The 23797-nt window shown below is 39.7% G+C and overlaps 4 protein-coding genes across 4 annotated transcripts; 2 read left to right on the top strand and 2 right to left on the bottom strand.

The window, feature by feature from the left end:
* The first annotated feature begins 395 nt into the window (after positions 1 to 395).
* Positions 396 to 2484, top strand: LOC119742815 (tripartite motif-containing protein 45-like). The gene is made up of 2 exons (XM_038218996.1): positions 396 to 1841; positions 2416 to 2484. Exons 1-2 carry the CDS (start codon positions 396 to 398, stop codon positions 2482 to 2484), a joined length of 1515 nt encoding a protein of 504 aa, XP_038074924.1.
* Positions 2485 to 2683: 199 nt separating this feature from the next.
* Positions 2684 to 4203, bottom strand: LOC119742814. Its single transcript, XM_038218995.1, has 2 exons — positions 4171 to 4203; positions 2684 to 3298 (listed from the first exon to the last, which is right to left on the bottom strand). The coding sequence occupies exons 1-2, from the start codon at positions 4201 to 4203 to the stop codon at positions 2684 to 2686; spliced, it is 648 nt and encodes a 215-aa protein (XP_038074923.1).
* Positions 4204 to 9532: 5329 nt separating this feature from the next.
* Positions 9533 to 11636, top strand: LOC119742813 (transcription intermediary factor 1-beta-like). The gene is made up of 3 exons (XM_038218994.1): positions 9533 to 10171; positions 10436 to 11019; positions 11616 to 11636. The coding sequence occupies exons 1-3, from the start codon at positions 9568 to 9570 to the stop codon at positions 11634 to 11636; spliced, it is 1209 nt and encodes a 402-aa protein (XP_038074922.1). The 5' UTR covers positions 9533 to 9567.
* A 4500-nt stretch (positions 11637 to 16136) lies between these two features.
* On the bottom strand, positions 16137 to 20768 carry LOC119742812. The gene is made up of 6 exons (XM_038218993.1): positions 20648 to 20768; positions 19702 to 19805; positions 18646 to 18738; positions 17441 to 17552; positions 16708 to 16829; positions 16137 to 16145 (listed from the first exon to the last, which is right to left on the bottom strand). Exons 1-6 carry the CDS (start codon positions 20766 to 20768, stop codon positions 16137 to 16139), a joined length of 561 nt encoding a protein of 186 aa, XP_038074921.1.
* Positions 20769 to 23797: the final 3029 nt, after the last annotated feature.

The raw sequence follows: 23797 nt of genomic DNA, 5'->3' as shown, positions 1-23797 counted from the left end.
TAGCCTGTGCGTGAATATGCGTGCGTTTGGTAAACAGCAAAAATAGCACCTGGCACGTGATGTTGCATGGACCAGTAAGATTTCAGCTTTTGGTCATGAATATGTATGAGGTATAGTAATACAGTATGCAGTAAAGAAAATAAAAAAGCACCATGGAACCCCCATGGCAATGGGCTCTGTATCCAAGAGAACATTGACTCTCCTTTGATTCATATCTGAACCAGTACTGTTACATGTTTGTATGTGCAGTACATGATGTTGATTTCATCAGCATAAAATAGTTCTTGCATACACTGTTAGTGGAGTACGCCACTAAACATCAGCCACTCTAGGCCAAGTTAACATACATTTAAAGATTTGTTGTCATTCTTATAGAGTACAACTGAGCACTTGAGATGGCAGAGGGGGGTGTGGCCGATAAAGTCTTGGATGAGACTCAGAAGGAACTTCAAGAATGTCCTATCTGTTACACTGAGTACAAGGATCCTAGGATGCTAGACTGCTCACACATCTTCTGCCTGAAATGTCTGCAAGAACTCAGACTGACACAAAATAAGGACGACAAGAATATTGTCTGTCCGTTGTGTCGAAAGGAAACTGGCCTGACTGAAGCTGGCGTGGACATGCTACCTGGAGGATCAAAGTATGTCAATCAACAGGAACAGACTGAAGGTCAGGGGTTAAAAGTCATGTGTCATGCATGTGATGATGAAAATGAAGCCATTTCTCGATGTATGGATTGCAAGCATTATCTCTGTCAAGACTGCCTGAAGGTGCATAATCGATTGGCACCACTGAAGAGTCACAAGATTGTGGCTTTGACAGAGCTACCTGTTGAGTCCCAAGAAATAACAGAGGAAACTGAACTCAAGAAAGTTCCCAAGTGTTTCAAGCATCCAGATCAAGATCTCTGTCTGTATTGTAACTCATGTGAAGTCCTCATATGCAGGGAATGCACAAACATTGATCACAAAGAATCCATGCATTCTCACGTCGGCATCGACCAGGCGGTCAGCAGATGTAAACAAGAAGTACATGAATCCGTATCTAAAACAGAAGAGTGCATTCAACGATTCATTTCTGCAAACCCCTCTTCAGGTCATTCACGTTTCAGACTTGACAAGATGCTGGTAAAAACGTACACTCAAATTTCACAGAAAGCAGAAAAAGAAACTGCCAAAATCAGAGAGAAAGAAAAACAACTGAAAACGGAGGCCAGGGCAATTGCCATTAAACGAGATACAGAATTTGCGTATGCAGAAACGTCTGAGCAGATTGTCGGTAAAGTGAATGAAGTGATGACTACAGCAACGTGCTATGAGATCCTGGAGTCCAAGAAGAAAATGCTGCGGGATTTGAATAAGCAGGTGGAGGTGCATAAGAGTTTGGATATCAAGCATGGGAAGTCATTCCTTGGCTTTCAGGAGAGTGAAGAGGTTGGTCAGCTTGGGACTCTGCTCTTGGAGGAGAAATGGGAGAGAGATGAGGCCTTTTCACAATCTATTTACAATCCCCAACATCTTGCAGCATACTCCACAAGTGAAATGGTTGTGACATGCAGTAATAAACTGGTTACACTGGATTCAGAGGGGAAGGTGATTTCTACAAAGACCTACAAACCTGACCCTGATCAACCAAGCGAACCCCATGACCCTAATGACATACAGAAAGCAACAGCTCTAGCCATCAACAAGGATGATCAACTTCTGATCCTAGACAATCCTGCAGTCAAGATCTTCAACAAGGAATACCAGCTCCTTCATCAGTTCCTACCGGGTAAAGAGGCCGGCATGGACGGCACGCCGACGTGCCTGGCAGTGGATAGCAGCAATCTGATAGCAGTGGGTTACAAGGACAAGGAACAGATATCTCTACACAACCCAGATGGTTCCCTGGTCAGAACACTGCCTGCTCCAAAGATTGATACGCATTTGATCTTCAGCAACAAGCGACTTATTTACACCAACAGCAATGAGGGTTTGCTGATGGCTGTTGACTTACATGGCAACAAACTGTTTACCCAAAGTTGTAGTGATCCTCGTGGGCTGTGTTGTGATGATGCAGGTGATATTTACCTTTTGGCCTCAGATCAAATCTGCCATTTCAGTGCAGATGGCAAGTGCATTGTTTCATGGGACTGTCAGGGTTATTCTGATATCACATACACACATGCACATAAATTAGCAGTTGCAAGTACAGAAAGGTGGACCGGGTACGTTTGTTTTGTGTACATCTACATTTATCACTTGGTTTAAAGATATCAACCAACATGTAATTGTTCAAGCGATCAAAACAAAAGGCAGGGAATAAAAAAAGAAAAAATATACAAAAATGGTATCAAGACATTTTAAATCTTCAAAACATCCATGAAAATTATTGATGCTCCATGCATCCATGGACATGTGCAATGTACAGAAACATTCTGATTGCAACTTCACAAACAGGACAGACTTGAAACACTTTGAGCAGGATATGGGATTGTAAACATGTACATAGGAAGTTTACATGTGTTATATTACATTTAGTATCTTACACATGTACATGTACATCAACCGTAGTCATATGTGCAAATTTATTTGGAGATTGTACAGTTGTACATACTTCCATGTGTTTAAATGGAAGTGGTAATTTGATATTGTAACGGGAATCCGGGGCTCGATATACCCAGGGGTACAACGAATCCCTAAAAACCCGCCGGGATTAATAACCAGGAGAAATCGAGTTTCTTGAAATGTTCCTCGGTGATTGTCTCTGACTTGCAGACAGCGATTGCAAACTCTACAATTGCTCGTTGTCTTAAATCCAACTCTGCACACTCCCAATTGGCAGCAACCTGGTCAGCTTGAGTAGGATTCTTGGAGTAGATCCTGAACAGTGCCGAGTGTGATATAACGCAATACAAGCAGTTATTGAGGGAGCTGGTTGCCACAACAATCATCTCTTTATTTGCTTTAGTGAGGGATCCTGTCTCTTTGGCCATGAGTGCATCATAATACATGAAGAAGGCACGGAATTCATCAGGCCGATGGGCGAGTGCTTTGAAGACATTTGGTACAAAGCCAGACTTCTCTGCTACTTCATTGATGAGATCTTGCATATCTTGTGGGAGTTCATCCTGATTAGGAACAGGATAACGACTGATTGGATACTCTGCTTCACTGCAATACCCTCGGTTTACAATGGTAACAGGCTTTGCAAAGTTTAGGGATACTTCAATTCCTCTTGTTTCTTCGTCTTCTTGCTTATTCCCTCTTGCTTGTTCCTTCTTCTTATTCCGCTTGGTCCCACAGGGCTTGTTCTGGAGGCGAACAGAGCGCTCGATTGCTGCTCCAGCTTGCCTTTTATGCACTTTTGGCAGGGCTGAATCTGGGGCGCAGTGAGCGCGCCCGTTCCAATAGGCTAAAAGTGCGCGTATCGCGTATGGCGTATGCAAAACGAGTCACCAACCCTGATGATGAAATCTCTGCATTAGTTAAGTACATCATTAACCTGTGTGCAAAAGTCAATAACACACAAACAATGGGTGCATTCAATAACACTGTGCACATACGTCAAATGCCTTGAACGTTATAAAACTTGCATAAGTACCTGAAAGAAACAACAGTGTAAAGCAAAGTTAATGGCTTCTTCACATCATTATGGAATTATTCTATAAATACTACGAATATTTGGTAAGTCTAGTAGGTGAATAAAGTTGGATTTGAGGGCAGAAAATGGCCTAAAATCAACAAGTTTCATTTCCATTCTGTCGTACGAGATTCATGTTCAGGAAACCAGACTAGTACGGAAAGATTATTTAAAGAAAAAGCTGATTTTTGTCACAATATATTTTTTTTTAACTTCCCATTACCCAAAATGATAAAATTTGTCCCAAACGGATAACATCACCTCAGAAATATAACAACAAATGTTTTACATGAGGTGTTCTATGTACATTGTAGGTTGAAAAAAACCTTAATATTTCCAATCAGTCTTGAAAAAAAACCGCATGTGTCGCAAGTTCTTCTCTACTTCTACCGCAAGTTCTTCTCTACTTCTACATGTATTGCTTTATTATACAAGTGTAAATACTGATCGTGCAACATTCATTGATAGTTCCAGCTACCAGTACATGTACCATACTCCACCATTTGTCATGAAAACAGGTGGGCAATAGACTGATCCACACACCCGGCCCATGAAGTTTTGACCAATCACAGCCATGATTTATGCCCGACAGGTGTGTACAAATTTGTAATGTGCATGCATTCGCATGTATGACATATGTGCACGTCTGGCACATGTAATACCAGTATTTAAAAAAGGAGAGGTGAACGATTTGTTGCCTACATACATGGTGGGCGGTGCCAAATAGAATGGTCTATTCATCGAGGGCTATCTCCGTGAGACGAAGTATGTACTCCATGTTCTTTTCAATAGATCACTTTTTTTTGTTTAAACAAATAAGACCAGCTTTATTCTTATTGGACATTCAGAAACACAAACTTCAGCAAGATAAACTTCCCAACCAAGCCTCCTTTGTAACTTGGTTCACTGCAGTTTCTATGCACTTTTCTAAAATATTTAGACTGTTTTGTATTATGAATATGAGTAGAGCAGCTAGGACATGAGAGGCGCACATGCTGTTGCCCTTGTGCGCGGTTGGTGGTAAAGGGTGCCGTTTAAACATTGAAACGATAAACATTCTTAATCCATTTACAATTAATTTTCCAAAATGTTTAAATCAAACCCGCATTGTGTATGTTTGCTGTATCTGCCCTCGTATGCATTTCATACACAATAAACAATACTATAGGAAACCTTTAAACCATTTTATTTACAAAGCAAAAGACAGTGCATTATGAATGATCTTCTTTGTAGATCAGTGTCGATGCTGCCCTTTGTTTGCTGTGCACCATAATTATTTAATGTATATTCTTGTGACTAACATGCTTGAGTGCAAACACTGGTGCAGGTGGCATGCAGCCTGTGTGACATGGCTAAAGGTTTAAACGTTTAAATTGGGCTGAAATAGATTTGCTAAACGTTTCCAAAATAAACGCAAATCATGGAGGGCCAGCTCCATAAGATTGTATCGTTATACCTTGGAATGTTCTATACAAACGATTACATTTCTTTTGAAACTACAATGTAGATCAGCTTCATTCTTATTGGAGATTCGAAAACACTAACTTTAACTTCCCACCCAAGCCCTCTTTGTGTCTTGGTTTTGCCCAACATTTAAAATTAAATGCCCCTTTTATCTTAACTTTTATACTGCTTTGTATTATGAGCACATGTATGCATTGGAGCCTTTGGTTTTAGTACTTTGGTCTTGGGTATTTGATCAAGCATTCAATTTGATCAGGCATTTGTAGCCTCAGAATAAAAATTATGGTTCTCCATTTATTTACCCAAACAGTTTGACTAGTTCTCTCCTTCTTGCTGTGGTTTATTTATTTAACCTACATTTCAATGACTGTATAACATTAATTTGCACCACTGAAAACAAACCTTTCATTGACAATGATTACCAAAGACATTGGTTATTGCAGATGAGTTGTGTTTCATCTTGAGTTTTAACCACTATGGATGATTACCCAGACCAGTGCTATGGGCCCATGTAACAGACTGCCTATAACATGCACTGGGCCTCTCTGCGGCCCACGAAAAAATGTGTGGAAAAATCTGATTGGCTTTTCCGCAAAACCTTGCTGAAAAGCCTTTGTTTGTGTATTTTTTTCCTTCATGTTTTTCTTTCCCAAATCCCATAGACTTTCTACACGTTTTTTTTTTTCTCGCTGGCTTAGACATTGACACGGTGTAAATGTTGTTATCGTCGCCGCTATGCCCTTTATTAAATTTTCTTCCCATGGAGTAACTATTTCCCTTATTTAGAGCCCTTATTTACATAATTTGCAAGTCTAATCTGGTCCCCGACCAACCCTGCTTAGGAATCTATGGTATGCCATTACGTAATGTTTTTGCTTGCGCCACCCCGGCGTGCGGGGAATTCAAATCAGTTGCGTTCACGCTCCGGACCAACTCACTTCACTTTTCGGTAGCCAACAATTTGTAAGTATTTTTTACCTGAGTTTATTTTTTACTTCAATTAATATCATGTTTATTTCTGAACATTTTATTCCCTGTTAGCATTTATCTGTATACTATATTACCAGCGCCTGGCTGGATAATCATGGATACGTGTGTTTTAGTTCATGCCGAAATACCTAAGATTCCTTAGAGCCAACGCCCGTATTTTATAGGCCTTCACCCCGGTACATGGAAACAGAAAGTACAGATTTTTGGGGATGCCAATTTATAACATAATTTATATCTGTGAATTATATTTCATTGTGGTATGTTTATTTATTTTCTATTCACATTATTTTGTACAGCACCCCAGAATGCCGCTGTAAATCCCTGAACACCCAACAACTGTTTAACCCATATACCTCACTGTGTGCCGATGGTTCCTTACCCGGGGAACGATTGTTAGTTTAATATCAGTGGGTTTCTTTATTCAAATAATTCATTGGATTAATTGTATTTCATTAAAATGAATTGTTGACTCCTCCGCAACCGAGTATATTGTCGATAAGGTGCTGCCCGTTCACAATTGGTCTAATATTCTCTCTAAACCTATTGATGTAATTGTTTAATCATGTATTTTGCTGTTGATGTGATTGTAATATTTAATATGAATGTTTGTATTTTCCTTTAGTTTTCACCTGCATCAGCGGTATGCAAATAAAATGGGGTCAAGAATTCAAAACAGACTTCCAGTCTTGTTCTTCAGTGGTGCATACAGTGACAAATGCGACGTCCGAATGACATTTTTGCTCATATTTTTGGCAAAATACATTCAAATGATTTAAAAACTTTCGGCAGTAGTGAAACAAAAAATATTATGAAGAGCAACTGCAAGCAAGGTATTCATACTTTTCATAATATGGTCATATGTCACACATTGTTCCCAACACGGTGGAATAACCCATACAGGTTATCCTCATCAACTTTTTATCAATTGTAATACACCGATCCCTCTGCCTACAGTACATGCACAAGAGCAGCCCGGTACAATGTGCAAGTACAGGACAGCTAAGGGCCCAATTACATAGAGCTGCTTAAGCATGCTTAAGCACAAAAAAACTTGTTTTAAATATAATCATGTTCCCGGCCAAAACTCAATGGGATGTACATTGCTTGTGACCGGTATTTAGCTGTTGTTTACTTAGCATAACAATCGCATAGAGTTTCAGTGGGTAACATATTAAGTAACATTTTTTTGTGCTTAAGCAAATTTTGTGCTTAAGCCATGTAAGCGGCATTATGAAATTGGGCCTAGCTTGAGGTCAGAGGTGTCTCATAAAAATCTATTCATAAAAACCTGGGAATTGTGTTCATGAGGAAATAGTTCAACATTTACAGCGACAGCCGTTGCTGTGCACTTGACTGTGGTAGCGAGGCACTATTCAGTAATATTGGACAATGCGTGAACAAAACATACAGTCGTGCTGTTGTAGTATACATGGGCCTACCTGTACAAGAAGGGTGTGGCTGAGTCTGCTGACAGACTGTATGCAGGAAAAAACTTCAAACTGCACCCATAAAACGGCTACATTGTAGGTATGTGGAGGATGAGAAATAATGTTCACGAGGAAACAGTTCAATTGTGACGTCGCAATGAAAGCTGTTACAACTCAGTAAAGTGAACTTGACTGTGGTAGTGAGGCACTATACAACGGGTACAACACGTACAGTACAGCAGTGAGAACTGTTGTAGTACATGTAGCAGTGTATGTAGGGTGTGGCTGATTCTGCTGACAGACTGTATGCATAAAGGGGGACAAGTTTTGAACTCGACCCATAAAACAGCTACATTGTAGGTAAGTGGAGGATGATAATGAAGCTAGCACAGGAGAAATACAGCACCATGGGACCCGAATGGAATAAGCCAATGTAATTAGCTTTTGGGGCCCTGTATCCCATGCAGACAAAATGGATTGTCCTTTGATTCTTTCTGACAGTCCTATCTCTATCTTCAGGCAAACTTAAATTCTTGATCCACAACACTATTCAGTATTGGACAATCCGTGTACACAACATACAGTCGTGCTGTTGTAGTAATAGTAGGGTGTGGCTGATTTTGCTGACAGATTGCATGCAACAAACTAGTTCAAACTGCCCATAAACAGGTCTGTTGAACTTGTAGGTAGGTGGACAATGTTATGGGAATATACAACATTTGCCTTTGCTGTAATTTTCAGAAATGGATAGATTTTGGGGGTTAGTATTTTACAGCAAATATTGTTACACTGACTTGTTTGACGTTTTGGGTTTGTAGATGCTAGAAAAACCAAGAAAAACAATTGTGTTCTTGTAGTCTGGTTCCTTGACGCAACTTAAATTGAAAAGGAGCAATTTATAGACGTCCGGAAATTGTAAGGTCAGGGAACCAGTCTAGAAGGCTTGTACCCGTTCATAGGTGTGTGATCGATTGCAAACAATATTCAGATTAACTAAATATGGTAAATGGGGGGGGGGGCAGTATTTGAAAAAAACAGCCAGCATTTTCAAACGCTGGTTGGCCCACCAGTGTTTAAAATTTATACAAAAATACCACTTTCGTGAAAATGTCAGCACACCAGGTGCAATGATTTTACAGGATTTATTTAGACTGTCATTCGCTAACAGTCCAGTAAGATATTTCAAAATAATTTGGTACTTTTGTTTGTTGATGATTGCAAATGTTGTATATTGTTGTTAATGCAGCAGCACAGGGGAATATAATGAATAACACCATGACAGACTGCATTGTGCTCTCATGTATCCAAGAAGAAGAAATATTGACTGTCATGATGTTCTTTGATTATTTAACTTCATATTGTTATGTGCATGTATGTTTCTGATTTAATCTGCATAAAATTGAAGTGATTTAAACACATATTTACATCTACATGTATACAATTAAACTGTAAGTGAACTACAGTGGAACGCCGCTATACCGAACACCGCTATACCGAACATTCGGCTATACCGAACATCATCCTTGGCTCCCGGTTTTAATGTACAATATCTACCGAGCATTAATTGTTGTTGAAAAAAGTCAATAGCTTAACAAAAAATCTACCGGTTGTACATGTATTAAACACTATTTGGGCCCCTTTTAATTCCCGAACATCAAATGACCCATAGTTACATCGTGTGTGAATGTCGACAAGCGACAGATGGCTATTATTTCCCCAAGGAATAAAATTAAGGGAAAACCACCCGGCCCAAGGAATAAAAGGGACAACCACACATTGCTTAAACGTTTCGTGACGACTCCTCTTGCGGCGGCGGAATGTGAGAAATGCCAGTTCACTATCGGTCAAAAGAGGGTACCAGCAGTTCAAAATCACTATACCGAGCGATCATTATTACGAACACTTTCTGTGGATCCAACAATGTGCGTTATCGTGGCGTTCCACTGTATAATGAACATGAGTCAGTCTATATTTATACAGTATCTTATAGTATGCATAAGTTGAAAGTTCGTTTTTCTTTCCACTCTTATATGGTACATGTAGAGTACAACTGAGCAAGATGGCAGAGGGAGGGGTGACCGATCTAGTCTTGGATGAGTCTCAGAAGGAACTTCAAGAATGTCCTATCTGTTACACTGAGTACAAGGATCCTAGGATGCTAGACTGCTCACACAGCTTCTGCCTGAAATGTCTCCAAGAACTCAGAGTGACACAAAATAAGGACGACAAGAAAATTGTCTGTCCGTTGTGTCGAAAGGAAACTGCCCTGACTGAAGCTGGTGTGGACATGCTTCCTGGAGGATCAAAGGAAGTCAATCAACAGGAGCAGACTGAAGGTCAGGGGTTAAAAGTCATGTGTCAGGCATGTGATGAGGAGAACGAAGCTATTTCTCGATGCATGGATTGCAAGCATTATCTCTGTCAAGAATGCCAGAAGGCACACAATCGAATGGCAGTACTGACAAAGGGTCACAAGGTTGTAGCTTTGACAGAGCTACATGTTGAGTCTCAGGAAATAACAGAGGACACTGAACTCAAGAAAGTTCCCAAGTGTCGCAAGCATACAGATCAAGATCTCTGTCTGTATTGTGACACATGTGATGTCCTCATATGCAATGAATGCACAAACACTGATCACAAAGAATCCATGCATTCTTATGAAGGTATCGACGAGGCATTCAATAAATGTAAACAAGAAGTAACAGAATCCGTGTCTAAAACACAAGAATGCATTCAAAAATTTGTTTCTGCCAACCCCTCTTCAGGTCATTCACGTTACAGACTTGACAAGATGCTGGCAAAAACTTACTCTCAAATTTCACAGAAAGCAGAAAAGGAAATTGCCAAAATCAGAGAGAAAGAAAAACAACTCAAAATGGAGGCCAGGGCCATTGCCACTAAACGTGATACAGAGTTTGCATATGCAGAAACGTCTGAGCAGATTGTGGGTAAAGTGAATGAAGTGATGACTACAGCAACGTGCTATGAGATCCTGAAGTCCAAGAAGAAAATGCTGTGGGAATTGAATGAGCAGGTGAGAGTGTATAAGAGTTTGGATATCAAGCATGGGAAGTCATTCCTTGGCTTTAAGGAGAGTAAAGAGGACGGTCAGCTTGGGACTCTGCTCTTGGAGGAGAAATGGGAGAGAGATGAAACCTCAACAGCTATAGATCTTGTAGACCATCTTGCAGCATACTCCACAAGTGAAATAGTTGTGACGTACTTCTTTTATAATAAACTGCGTACATTGGATCCAAAGGGGAAGGTGATGTCTACAAAGACCTACAAACCTGTCCCAGATAAACCAAACAAACCCCATGACCCTAATGACATACAGAGAGCAACAGCTCTAGCCATCAACAAGGATGATCAACTTCTGATCCTAGACAATCCTGCAGTCAAGATCTTCAACAAGGAATACCAGCTCCTTCATCAGTTTCTACCAGGTAAAGAGGCCGGCGTGGACGGCACATCGACGTGCCTGGCAGTGGACAGCAGCAATCTGATAGCAGTGGGTTACAAGGACAAGGAACAGATATCTCTACACAACCCAGATGGTTCCCTCGTCAGAACACTGCCTGCTCCAAAGATTGATGCGCATTTGATCTTCAGCAACAAGCAGCTTATTTACACCAACAGCAAGGAGGGTTTGCTGATGGCTGTTGACTTACATGGCAACAAACTGTTTACTCAAAGTGGTAGTTTTCCTGGCGGGCTGTGTTGTGATGATGCAGGTGATATTTACTGTCTTGCCTCACACAAAGAAGGATATAATAGAAGAAAACTTCTCCATTTCAGTGCAGATGGCGAGTACATTGGCTCATGGCAATCTCAGGATCATAGTGTTATCACATACACACCTGCACATAAATTAGCATGTGCAGGGTTGACCACGTACATGGGTATGTATCACTTGGTTTAGAGACATCAACCAACAGGAATAGCAAATTCAAACGATCAAAATAAGCAAGGAATCCAAAAAAAAATCAAGACAACATGGCAACAAACTGTTTCAACGAAAATGCACTTCTGCTTGTGGGCTGTGTTGTGATGATGCAGGTGACAATTACATTATTTCCCCATCTAAGATTTTCCATTGCACTACAGGTGGCAATTATGTTGAAATAATAATACATAAGAGTGAGTTGATCGATACCATATACACACCTGCATTTAAATTAGTTACAAAAGGGTTGTGGATGTACATGTACAAATTAGTTTAAAGACATCAACCTATATTAAATTGAAAATTGAAGCGATCAAACTAAAAGGCAGGGAATGAAGAAACAAGTCAGAGGTGTTTACAAACACAAATGCCCCGCAACGGTGACAGTTCCCATGACATAACACCACTCTTTTAACATCAACTTACATGTACCTTGGTCACATGGAACATTCATTGACAGCATTAGTGTCTTCTGTAGGTTTTATATGAATTAATCCCTAATCCCTATAATCTCAGAATAAATACATGATTTCTATTGTTTTAGCCACTGTGAACTTGACCCTTGACCTTTTGGCCCCAAATTCAATAGGCTTCTTAGGATTACCAAGAACAATCCACAAACCAAATTTGAAGTTCATATGTTAAGTATTTCTCAAGTTATCGCGCTGACAAGATTTCTATTGTTTTAGCCACTGTGAACTTGACCCTTGACCTTTTGGCCCCAAATGCAATAGGCTTCTTAGGATTGCCAAGAACAATCCACAAACCAAATTTGAAGTTCACATGTAAAGTATTTCTCAAGTTATCGCGCTGACAAGATTTCTATTGTTTTAGCCACTGTGAACTTGACCTTAGGCCTTTTGGCCCCAAATGCAAAAGGCTTCTTAGGATTGCCAAAAACAATCCACAAACCAAATTTGAAGATCATATGTAAAGTATTTCTCAAGTTATCACGCTGACAAGATTTCTATTGTTTTAGCCACTGTGAACTTGACCTTTGGCCTTTTGGCCCCAAATGCAAAAGGCTTCTTCGGATTACCAAGAACAATCCACAAACCAAATTTGAAGTTCATATGTTAAGTATTTCTCAAGTTATCGCGCTGACAAGATTTGTCCGTACACACACACACACCCACCCAGACTTACATTACATACCTAGTGTGGACATTGCTTTGTTTTCGTGTAGTTAAGAAAACTCGGTACAAAAAATAACTTTACTTAAACTGTGAAAACTCTTTTAACCCAATTTTTTTTCTATGATTCCCTATAGTGTTTCTCTTCATTCTGCTACAGATAAACCTAACCCAAAAATGCCTCTAAACCTGTTTTCCAGAAAGGGCAAAACCTTATGTGGACCCGGCTTAGTCCACATAAGGTTAACACAACCTGCATTATGTGGACCTCTTTTGTTCACAAGTCCACATAGGGTATGTAACACAAACTCACACAGTCGTTTTTTGCTATGCTTCCGAGGATTGGCTTTGTGTTTTCCTTTGTCCCTGTAATATAACACTCTCCCATAGACTAAGCACACAAACCTGCGTTCGAGGACAATAGGCACCTTCCTACGAGGATCAATGGCCCCATTGTGCTCCTTTTGTTGTCTGTCCTCAGGCGTAATGCCATGCAGGAACACCCACGCACCCACACACCCAGACTTGTTTCACATACCTAGTGTGGACTTTCCTTTCTTTTCGTGTAGTTAAGGAACACCAGTGGAAAAAATCATTTTTCTCAAACTGTGAAAACTCTTACAACCCAATTTTTTTTCAATGATTCCCTTTAGTGTTTCTCTTCATTCTGCTACAGATAAACCTAACCCAAAAATGCCTCTAAACCTGTTTTCCAGAAATGGGGAAACACTGTGTGGACGTGGGCAAGTCCACACTTCGTCGCTGCTACCTACATTATGTGGACGTCTTTTGTTCGGAAGTCCACACTGCGTATGTAAGACAAGCTCACCCACACACACCCCCACCCACGGAAGGACAAGGCGGAAACAGTATGCCCCTTCGGCTTCGCCGCGGGGCATAAAAATAGAGGTCTACAGAACATAGGACTTCCCGCATTTCACGTTTTTTACAAGATTATGCTTTGTTTATCCGTGTGCAATCATGTTCAATAATGTTTAATTTCATGTACGAACACAACTCTGTGATTAACATGCTGCTTTGACATACCCAAGTTTGATTTCTAAATTTTTGAAATCCATAAAATGATCAAGCCTTAAAAGCACAATTGAGTGAAGTTCCACTGCTCAGTGGTTTGTTATTACTTTATCAACAACCTTCCCCTCCAAAAAAAACCCAGCAAAGTTTCCCAATAAAAAGAGTCCTTATTAAATGATCATGAAGCTCCATGAAAACGAGCAACTTAATTTATGGAAAAGCAACATATTTAATATCACGCTGCTATAAGCCCATACCATTTAACTTGAAACCAAGTCACCGTTGTGTTTTGTCTGACGAGGCCCCCAATATTTACTAGCACGGCACTCGCTAGCGCCATGTATTGTGCTTAAACATCCAGAGCACATCAATGCATTTCTTTTTAACAATTAGAACTTCGACATTTGGCCTATGGGGTCTGAAAGCGACTGGCAATCCTAAGAACTACCCACGTAGCTGCGAGCACAAATGCACTTAGTCTCAACTTGATATGCCAAGTTTTTCCTGAGTTACATGTGTATGTTGAAACAAAATATTCCTGTCTTTAATAATCATAACAATCCAAATCTTTGGCCTAAGGGGTCCAAAAAAGTGACAGGTTTCTGAGAAGATCGCCAGCTTAAATACAATACCAAGTTTTAAGTTGATATGACAAGTCTTGTTTGTGCTATGGTGGGGAAAACTATTGCTATTGTTTTAACCATAATGACCTTTGCCTTTGATTCATGAGTTCTTAACTCGTTAAGCTTCATTAAGCTGTGTTCAGGCCGTGACTTTGCTTAAGTTACGCTGTGTATATAATGCTGATGCGCGCAGCCATACAAGTGAACGTACTGTACGATGCTGACACTAGCTTGCATGGGAAAAGCGTAATCAAGGACAAGGCTGAACGGGTTATATGCTGGCGTGGTGTACATTCTTACATTGGCTTGTATTGTTTACATTTACGTACATTACTTACATTGGCGTGGATTATTTACATTGGCATGTATTGTTTATTTTGGCGTAGATGTATTGTTTACATTGTTGTACATTACTTACATTGGCGAGCATTGTCTACATCGGCGTAGATGTATTGTTTACATTGCTGTACATTACTTACATTGGCGCGCAATTGTCTACATTGGCGTACAAGTATTGTTTATATTGCTGTACATTACTTACATTGGCGCGCATTGTCTACATTGGGGTAGATATGTATTGTTTACATTTGGCGCGCATTGTCTACATTGGCGTAGATGTATTGTTTACATTGCTGTACATTACTTACATTGGTCCGTGTTGTTTACATTGGCGCGCACTTGATTACATTGGTGTGTTTTACTTACATTGGTGTGTATTGTTTACATTACTGTACATTGTTGATTCTGTGCGCATTGCTGCTTATATGAGAAGTGGCCGGGTTGTCTCCCAACTATAATTAAGTGACCCTGGTAATAGATCAGCCCAATTATAGATCCCATTCCCAACTACTACTGTATATTTCTTGATTATTGTATAATAAATTACGACCATACTTGTTGTGCCGACAATCCTGTTGTCAAGGTGTATTTCTTGCAGGTTTATTGTGCAATTAACAGAGAGTAATCACAATCATCATAATCGGCGGTAAATTTCCTCCAAAACGGACCTGCTCCCTAAGCTTCGACGTCGCTCTGAGTGGTCTCTCGTCTTGGGAAAACTTGGGCTCGGGAAGATCAGCTACACTCCAATATGTGTTAGACTTGGTTCCTATCAACTTCGCTTTGGCCGGTGGAGATCCCGGGCGCGCCGCCACAATACTATGGGGACCAAAGACGCTATGGGCACAGCAGAAAGTCCCCATAACTCAGTCCTAATTTCCCTAACAATAACAAACTTCGTGTTTTCCTTTGTCCCTGTAATGTAACACTCTCCCAAAGACTAAGCACATAAATGATGAACGTTGAAGTCAACAAAGAATCTCTTGTCCTCCCTTTGTCTGTCAGTCCTCGGATGTATGTAGTGTACGCCCACACGTTTGTTCTTGTTCCGTAACAGTGGGGAGAACACACACGTGTTGTCCCATGGTATTATGGGGCCAAAGACACTATGGGGACAGCAGAAAGTCCCCATAACTAGGTTTTTATTTCCTTAACAATAAAAACCTTCCCCTTAACGCTGGCACACGGACGGACAAGGCGGAAACAGTATGCCCCTTCGGCTTCACCGATGGGGCATAACCACATTCAATGATTGTTTTCTTCCAAACAATACCATTTCAAGTGGAATAATTTCACAGGGTATTAGGTACCTTTGAAGAAGGTTTTGGTCATTAAATCAGTTGGTCCGTTTCCGGGTATTCACCAACGTTACCACTACGGTACATCATGAGCTTTAAAATGACAACAAACTCGGAGCATTCCTACCTTACAATAGGAAGTTAAGGTTATATAAACTAATTGTTTTTTCTGCAATTTTCAGAAATTGATAGATTTGGGGGTTAGTATATTTCATAGCAAATATTGTCACACTAACCTATTAAAAGTTTTATGTTCATAGATGCTGGGAAAAACCAAGAAAAAACATGCTGCTCTTGTAGCCTGGTTCCCTGACCCTACTTCAGATGAAATGGAGCAATTTATAGATGGCAGGGCATTGTCAGGTCAGGGAACCAGACTAACCGGCTTACACCCATTCACGGATGTGCAACTGATTGCAAACAAAATGTATTTCAGAAAAGTCAGGTTTTTTCCAACGACTTGGTCGTAAGTTTCCCAACAAACAAAAAAACTTCCCCACAACGTACGCGTGGTCAACGATAACGTGACATACTTAGGAAATCATCCAATAGTATACCAACGGTTCTTGATAAAACTTTTGGGGTGTGTTTGAGCATGTTACTCGTGTTAACACGGGTATACTCCTGAGCGCACAAACGGCAGGAGTACGACCCGCGGGTTAGCAAGGGTATGCTCTCCGTCATACCGGGAGTATACTCCTGCACCGAGAGTGATACGCACGCAGCATTTTCCTGCACTCAGGAGTAGCAAGAGTAACACGCCCAAACGCACCCTTGAAGGGTTTTTGTAAGATGAATAGTCACCTCGGCGACCTATGAACTCACCTCCCGGATGTACTTGATGCCTTCCGTGGCGAAGAGGATCTGCTGCATGTCGCTGGGCATGGCTAGCGGCTTACTGGTGGGGATGATCAACGTCCGCTGCCTCGGTGGATAATCCCCTTGATCTGGGGATTAACAGTAATCCACAATAAGTCCAATTCAATCATTGCTATTCTGATAATGAAATTTAACTCTAACTCGCCTCAATCCTCCAAAATCCTCATGGCAGTTTAGGAGGATTTTGGAAGATTGAGGCTGAATGGCTAAAAGTGTCCGTTCATTTTGGACCCTGCATTGTTTATGTTGCAGCCATGCATTACTGAGCCCTGCATTATGCTCGATATCATCCGCACTGCTTCTGAATGTCATCAGCACTGCCTCAACCCATTAACAGTGAATTTTAAAGAATAGAGTCAATGGTCACTCCTCCATTGATTTTGGAGGATTGAGGATGGTTCCTAGCCAAAATTGTAATGCTTATATAGTGCTTTCCATTATAACAACGATCTCAAAATGCTTTACAAATATTCTCCGTTCATCAGGCCACGAGACCACATAGCAGCCGATATCAGCGTACATTCGGTCCTTTATACCCCCACAGCTACCCGTTCATACTCCTGGGAGGAGAGGCAATTGTAGTTAAGTGTCTTGCCCAAGGGCAAAAACACCATGCTCCTGGCAGTAGAGTAGCACAGTACTTATGCACAAAGTCCATACAACAGACAGCCAGACTTACCGATTGTTCTGAACTTGGAGACGTCACAGTACAGGATCATGACAGCCAGCATCGTGTGGAGATAAGTGAACTCTTTGGTTTGCAGCGACGTCCATCGCCTCGTCTGAACATCCTACGCAGGCCAAAAAATCAATAAGTAGTCTCAAGAAATAAAACCATTGCCATGACGTCACACTATTGTTAAAAGTGTAGATTCAGAACTACGAATCTCTTACACTGGTCACAAAGTGTGGATTCGGAAACGACGAATCTTCAGTCAAGTTTGGATTCGGAATTACAAATCCGCATTTTGGACAATGTACTTTAAAACATATATCACTGAGTAGACATCATGAAACTTATGACACGTTAAGGAAAGACTGTTGCATCCTGACGCCACTCTTTTCCTCATATATCATCTCAATAAAGGTCAGTCATTGCAAAAATGTTGAAAAGACATGAATCTGGGAACGAGAAACATTTCCATTTTTGTTAGGTAATACTTCATAGACTCTCCGTAGACTCCCACAACCGCTTCGTGGCGTCTGGATACAACATTCTTTCTCACGTTAATTTCATTCTCTTTTTTTTTACGCATTCTTAATACATTTTGAACATTTTCAATTTGTTTTCACTTGATTCAAATCCATGTTGACGTGAAAGAGTCTACACCCAAAATAACGTGGTTGCACGGGTGTGGCGACTAGGATTCACATTATTAACAGAAACACGCCACAATGTTAATTTCCTTTACATAAAATTTGATAACATAAGCGCCTCGGATAACTCCCTTGAATGTAAGTTCCGCCGAATTAAATGGCCACGATACAAGATATGCAAGTCTTTTCATCTCCACTCACTGGACTGTAAATGACAATACTCCTTTTGACACAATGGTTTAAGTCAGAGAATACACTCACAAGTGTGGATTCTTAATTTACAAATTTACTCGGCGCTTTGCGCCTTGTGAATTCTTAAATTACGAATCCACACTTTCTCCTGTATTCTCTGTAAATGTCTACTATTGGACACAGGTTAAAAGTCATGTGAATTATGGCATCAATTAGGTGATCATTTTGTGAGACTTTATTTGAAGCATAATTAACTTATCACAACTAGATCTATATGTGCTCGAAGTGAGTAATAAAGAACCAGCCATTATTGGGTGATCGTCACCTGATTTCATTTAACGCACTGTTTTTTACACGTGAAACTATCTTACATACCTCTTCATTCTGTGCAGTGTGTGGGCCCAAGAGGAACATAACGATCCGCCGCACGGCAGACTTAGTGAACAGATGTTTGCAGCATACAATATCCTATGATTGGAAAAGACAACAAATTCATTCAGGCCAAAAACAATTAAAAATCCGGTTTCTGGTATGCGCGCGCGTCACCGCGGCGTAGCCATGCGCGTCGGCAAAATGAAACAGTTTTTTTTTTCAATGAAAGATGATGTCTCAAAACCGCCAAACTCACTGGTTTGACTGGAATCCTGCTGCTGCACAATTTGAATGTGTTTTTAGATTGGGTTATAGTCGAGAATAAGCTTTATGTGGCCTCTCTGGACTCCAATATATTTGCTCTCCAAATTTGAGTAGTTAGCAACAGGTCTATCAAAAATTGGCCTACTGCCATTGAAACCAATACCCAATTTTTGCAGCCATGTGGTACATTATTAATAAGTTACTTACTTTATCATGAAGAGACGTCATAATAAATGGGATCAAAGTATGATGGTGCAGTTATAAATGCATGGTTTCAAGCTGGTTAGGGGCCTGGCTGATAATAATGTTCGGCTCAGGCTATACATCTTTTTCACGAGGAAGCCATTTTTGATCGTGTTCCCTGAATGTATTTTATAAATTGTCAACTGTTGAATGGGATGGTGCCAGACTATTTATGCCTTCCAAGCCTCACTTTCAATTTTTCTGAACGCTCATTGGTTTACTGCCATGTACTTACACAACAACAAATCACCAAAAAAAAAGAAAATTTGTGACAGCAAAATATCCAAACTTATAGGAACTTTTTGTGCTGAAATAGCTGTAACATTGAGGTTTCTGCCCGGAATGACATTACAGGTTTGCTCATGAATACGGTAATTTGAATTAGCATAAAAACCAAAAAGACATCAAAATACCCTTGGATATGGCAATACGAAATTTAAAATAAGGTTAAATGGAACACAAAGATGCATTTTCAATGATTGTATTAAATAAATGCTATCTACACTGCATGGGCCCTTTAAGAGTCAAATGAATGCTGCCCTCAGAACTCACCAGAGTTTCTTTTTGGTTCGGAAGTAATTGTTGAATAGAAACTGGAAGGCTAGTTGCAGGCTGGTGACGGCACAGGAATCGCAGTAACTGCTCAGTGTGAAAGACTGCAGATTGACAAGAAGAGCAATATTTTTGAAAAGGAGTTTTTATTAAAGAATTCTCGATCAGGGTAATGATTTAGGGTACACTTTATAAGCAAATACCAAAAGTTGCAAATTTAAAGATTACGCGAGGAGAAATTGCTTAGTGCAAACCACATGCCCGTAATTGGCGCCTATCAACTGCACAGTGTTTGAACAAAGCGCGGGTAATTCAATTCCTAGTGCTCCCATGCATATACAAGCACTGTGCAATCAATATTCCCTGCCGTTCGTTTTGGGCATTGTAACATTGTCACGCAGCAAATTTCCACTCGCCTACTCTTTAAATTTGCAACTTTTCCAGCTGCATAATTTTTCATACCATTGTCAATGTTGGACAGTTTACAGTCTTTGGTAGCAAACTTGGCATCAAAATGTAACTAAACAAATTCCCCTATGGTCTATATCAATGACTTTATCATAAGACGATCAGATTCAAAATTATGACCCTAAAATGAGTGTGGACTTTTTTTTTTTTTTTGCGGTGTTTATTTGAAAATCTAGTAATAGCAAAAAATCCCATGCTGACAGTGGGCGTATTTCACATGAAACCAAAGAAGTTGGGCTTGTGTGTATGATGAAGTGTAGTACTCCAACAGCTCGATTTTTGAGAAGCAAAGTTTTGTACCCTGAAATTCCTTCGTCAGCAAATTTGAAAGGTTTGGTTGTGTTGAGCATTTGTATTAGAACTTACATTTTAATGATCTGCCCAACTATTATCATTGTGCGGTAAACAAGTTTTCGAGCCAGAATTGGCACTTTTTTTGTAAACAAAAAAAATTCCCTGAAGATGTTTTTGGACTCACCACATTGCAGGACGCAAGGCTCCGGACAAAAGTAATCAGTGTCATAGATGGCGCGGTTCCGCAGGAACTGCAGATTGTTGTCGCGTATGACGCGCTGGCTCCCTGGCGGTATGCGGTCCATGAACATCCCCCGGTGTTCCCCCTTGCACACCAGAGCAGTCAGCTCGCTGAGACGATCGCCGTCGTGGTGTGGGGACAACTCAGGGGAACTGACTGGTTCCAAACTGGCGGGAAAACACAAGAAAGAGCTTTACTCGTCGATATGTAAACGATTTTGACAACAGGGGCTAAAGGACTGAGTGAAACTTGCGCAATCCCCCTGGCATGCTGGCAGTTTTTATAGTCAGTTAGTACGGATACTTGTCAGTGTCCCTAACCAAAATGGACGATTTCTATTGTTTTAGCAAAATTGACCTTGACCTCTGACCTGTTGGCCCCAAGAGCAACAGGCTTGATAAGGCTACCAAGAGCAACCCACAAACCAAATTTGAAGACTACAGGAACATGATTGTTTTTCTTGTTTTTTTTCCATCATCTACAAACATAAAACTTCAAACAAGTCGGTGTAACAATATTTGCTATAAAATACTAACCCCCCAAATCCATCCATTTCTGCAAATTACAGAAAAAGCGTATAGATACCAAAAAGCTGAAATCTCTTAGATTTTTCAACCCAACATTTTGGAGAAAACGTGTTAAAAGCTGTGGAAAAGAGTACTGTTTACAACAACTTACACGTGAATCTCGCCTTCGCTGTCTTGCTTGAGAAGTGTGATAATGTTGGGTAAAGATAAACAACAAAATCCTTGTATGGAGAAAGCCCTGGTTCTTAAAAGGCAAAATCGCCTCATGCCAACAACGTTATTAAAGTATCTTTTCGTGGAATTTGAATGATACAATCCATTCCTTACTCTATGGAAAAACATATACATGTATACAATTAAATTTAACAAAAACAAATCTGACAAAATACAGAAAATATACAACTGGGTAAAATTGAGAATTCTTTATTCAAATCTTGCACTTCTCTGTCTCACGAAGTTGATCATGAAAGAAAATTTTTATTTAAAATACCAGGAATTTGTAATCAATATTTAAAATATATTTACATATATGTACACACATGTACATTAATGTCACTGACCAGCCCTTCAGTGTAAACTCTGCAGAAACCGTACGCTCAAATGTGTGTATGCATATGCCTCTTTAATTAAGGCCAGTTTAAACCAGTAGAGACTGGTTTGAACTGGTTCAAACCAGATTTGAACCAGTATCTCATATACCTATACAATACACTAAGTTTACTGTCTGACCTACTAACCATGTCTTGCATTGTATCAAACAGTACTACATTACTTAAAAATGCAACTTTTTTTATTCCTACTATTTTAGTGAATCAAAGTAGATTTTCACCGATGGTTTTAAACTTTTTAAGGTCTCCAAGTATGTACAGTATTTTGCATTAAGGCAGACATTTTTTTCTTGTGCATTTTTATGTGAATATTTTTATTTTGTCTGGTTATCAAGAAATCCTTTGACTGAGATTCATTTTTTGTTTGTGTGCATGTGTGTAATTTCATGACGGATCTTTGCATATCAATCCCCCTAAAGATAGATATATAATATTGGATGGCTTTGAGGGGGATATAAGAACATATTGCATGAGCTATGATGAGGGCACTATTGTTATAGCTAGTGCAATATATTCTTGTATCCCCCGGGAAAAAAAGCCATCCAATACTATTATTATTATTTATATCAAGCTGACTTGATCAGCAAGAAATACCTTTCAAGACACTGTCTTTATTTCTGAAATTTCACCGAATATTCTTTGCTTTATACCGAAGCAAATTTTGTGCTGCTCGAAGCTGCCATTGTTGCTGTTGACAACAGTGCGCGTATATCATGATGCGCGTATATCATGCTGCGCGCTGCGTCCATGCCCGCGTGCAATGGTACCGCGCTACGCTCTGTTGACTGGTTGACAACTGTGAGGTTCTACGCTCTTGATTGTGTGGGAACCAGCGAAAATTGTTAAAATGCCCGGATGAGGAAAATATCAAAAAATATTATTGTCCTCATCAGGGTACTTTGACTGACATAATATTGCAGTCATCCAGGTACTTTTTACGAAAGCATACAATACGCTCAATTATTTTTATCACTGGAAGCCTGATATAAATAATAATATAGTTTAACTCTTTGGATACAAACGAAATTGCCTCAATTCTACCGAAAGTGAAACAATGTGTACTATATGATCTTTGAACAGATATATCAAATGTTCGTATCTGGCGGGTGCAATTTTGGAATAATCTACTCATTGCACACATAACCTATACAAAATTAAACTAAAAAAGGCTAAAGTGTTTCTGCTTATCAAGGTTGCTTCACTAACTGCAGAAAATGAAAATAATTCAGGTGGAAACCTTTGCTGCAAGGTCTACTTTTCTGTAGCATAAAAAGCGTAGTTTGTAATGTCATGTCAGTATTTAAAGCACAGTTAACATTACAAACAATTCAACAGACGAACAAAAATGCAACTTTGTAACTTATGCTACAAGCACTAAAGCACCACATCCTATGAACTTCAAATTAAATATAATTTCAGATTTTTTTCTTATGGAATTTGACAACGGGTTAATAAAAATGGACTAACTGATCCAAATGAAAAAGTAAAACTTCATAACTACTTGAAACAAAATTTGGAACACAACAGAAAAATTGTGCAGATGTTAATTATGTTAACGTGTGCAAGAACTCAGCCCCCTACATAAATGTCCATATGACCTTAACATTGGCCAGGTATTTTCATCTTCTCAATTGAAAAAAATCCCACATAAAACTGAACAACAAGAATTGTTTTTCCCAACTAATCTCATTGGTCTCTTTATCTCTTTTTAAAATGAAAAATTGACGTTTGAATTTTTAACAAAAACCTACGTTTTATCTTTTCTTATGTACAAAGTATTTACATATGAAATAGTGAGGCATACTATTTACAGCACTTGATGAAGATGTTATTAAATTTACACAGAAAGGGACCTTCAATAGTTAACATAGAGCAAAACACCCCCCCCCCCAAAAAAAATGAAATTTTCAAATTTTATTTAGTGCTACTTGAAAAATAACTTGCATTGGTGTGTATAA

This window comes from Patiria miniata, unplaced genomic scaffold (assembly GCF_015706575.1).
Source record: "Patiria miniata isolate m_02_andy unplaced genomic scaffold, ASM1570657v1 HiC_scaffold_6, whole genome shotgun sequence".
Lineage (NCBI taxonomy): Eukaryota > Metazoa > Echinodermata > Asteroidea > Valvatida > Asterinidae > Patiria > Patiria miniata.
This window is presented reverse-complemented; position numbering and strand designations above follow the sequence as displayed.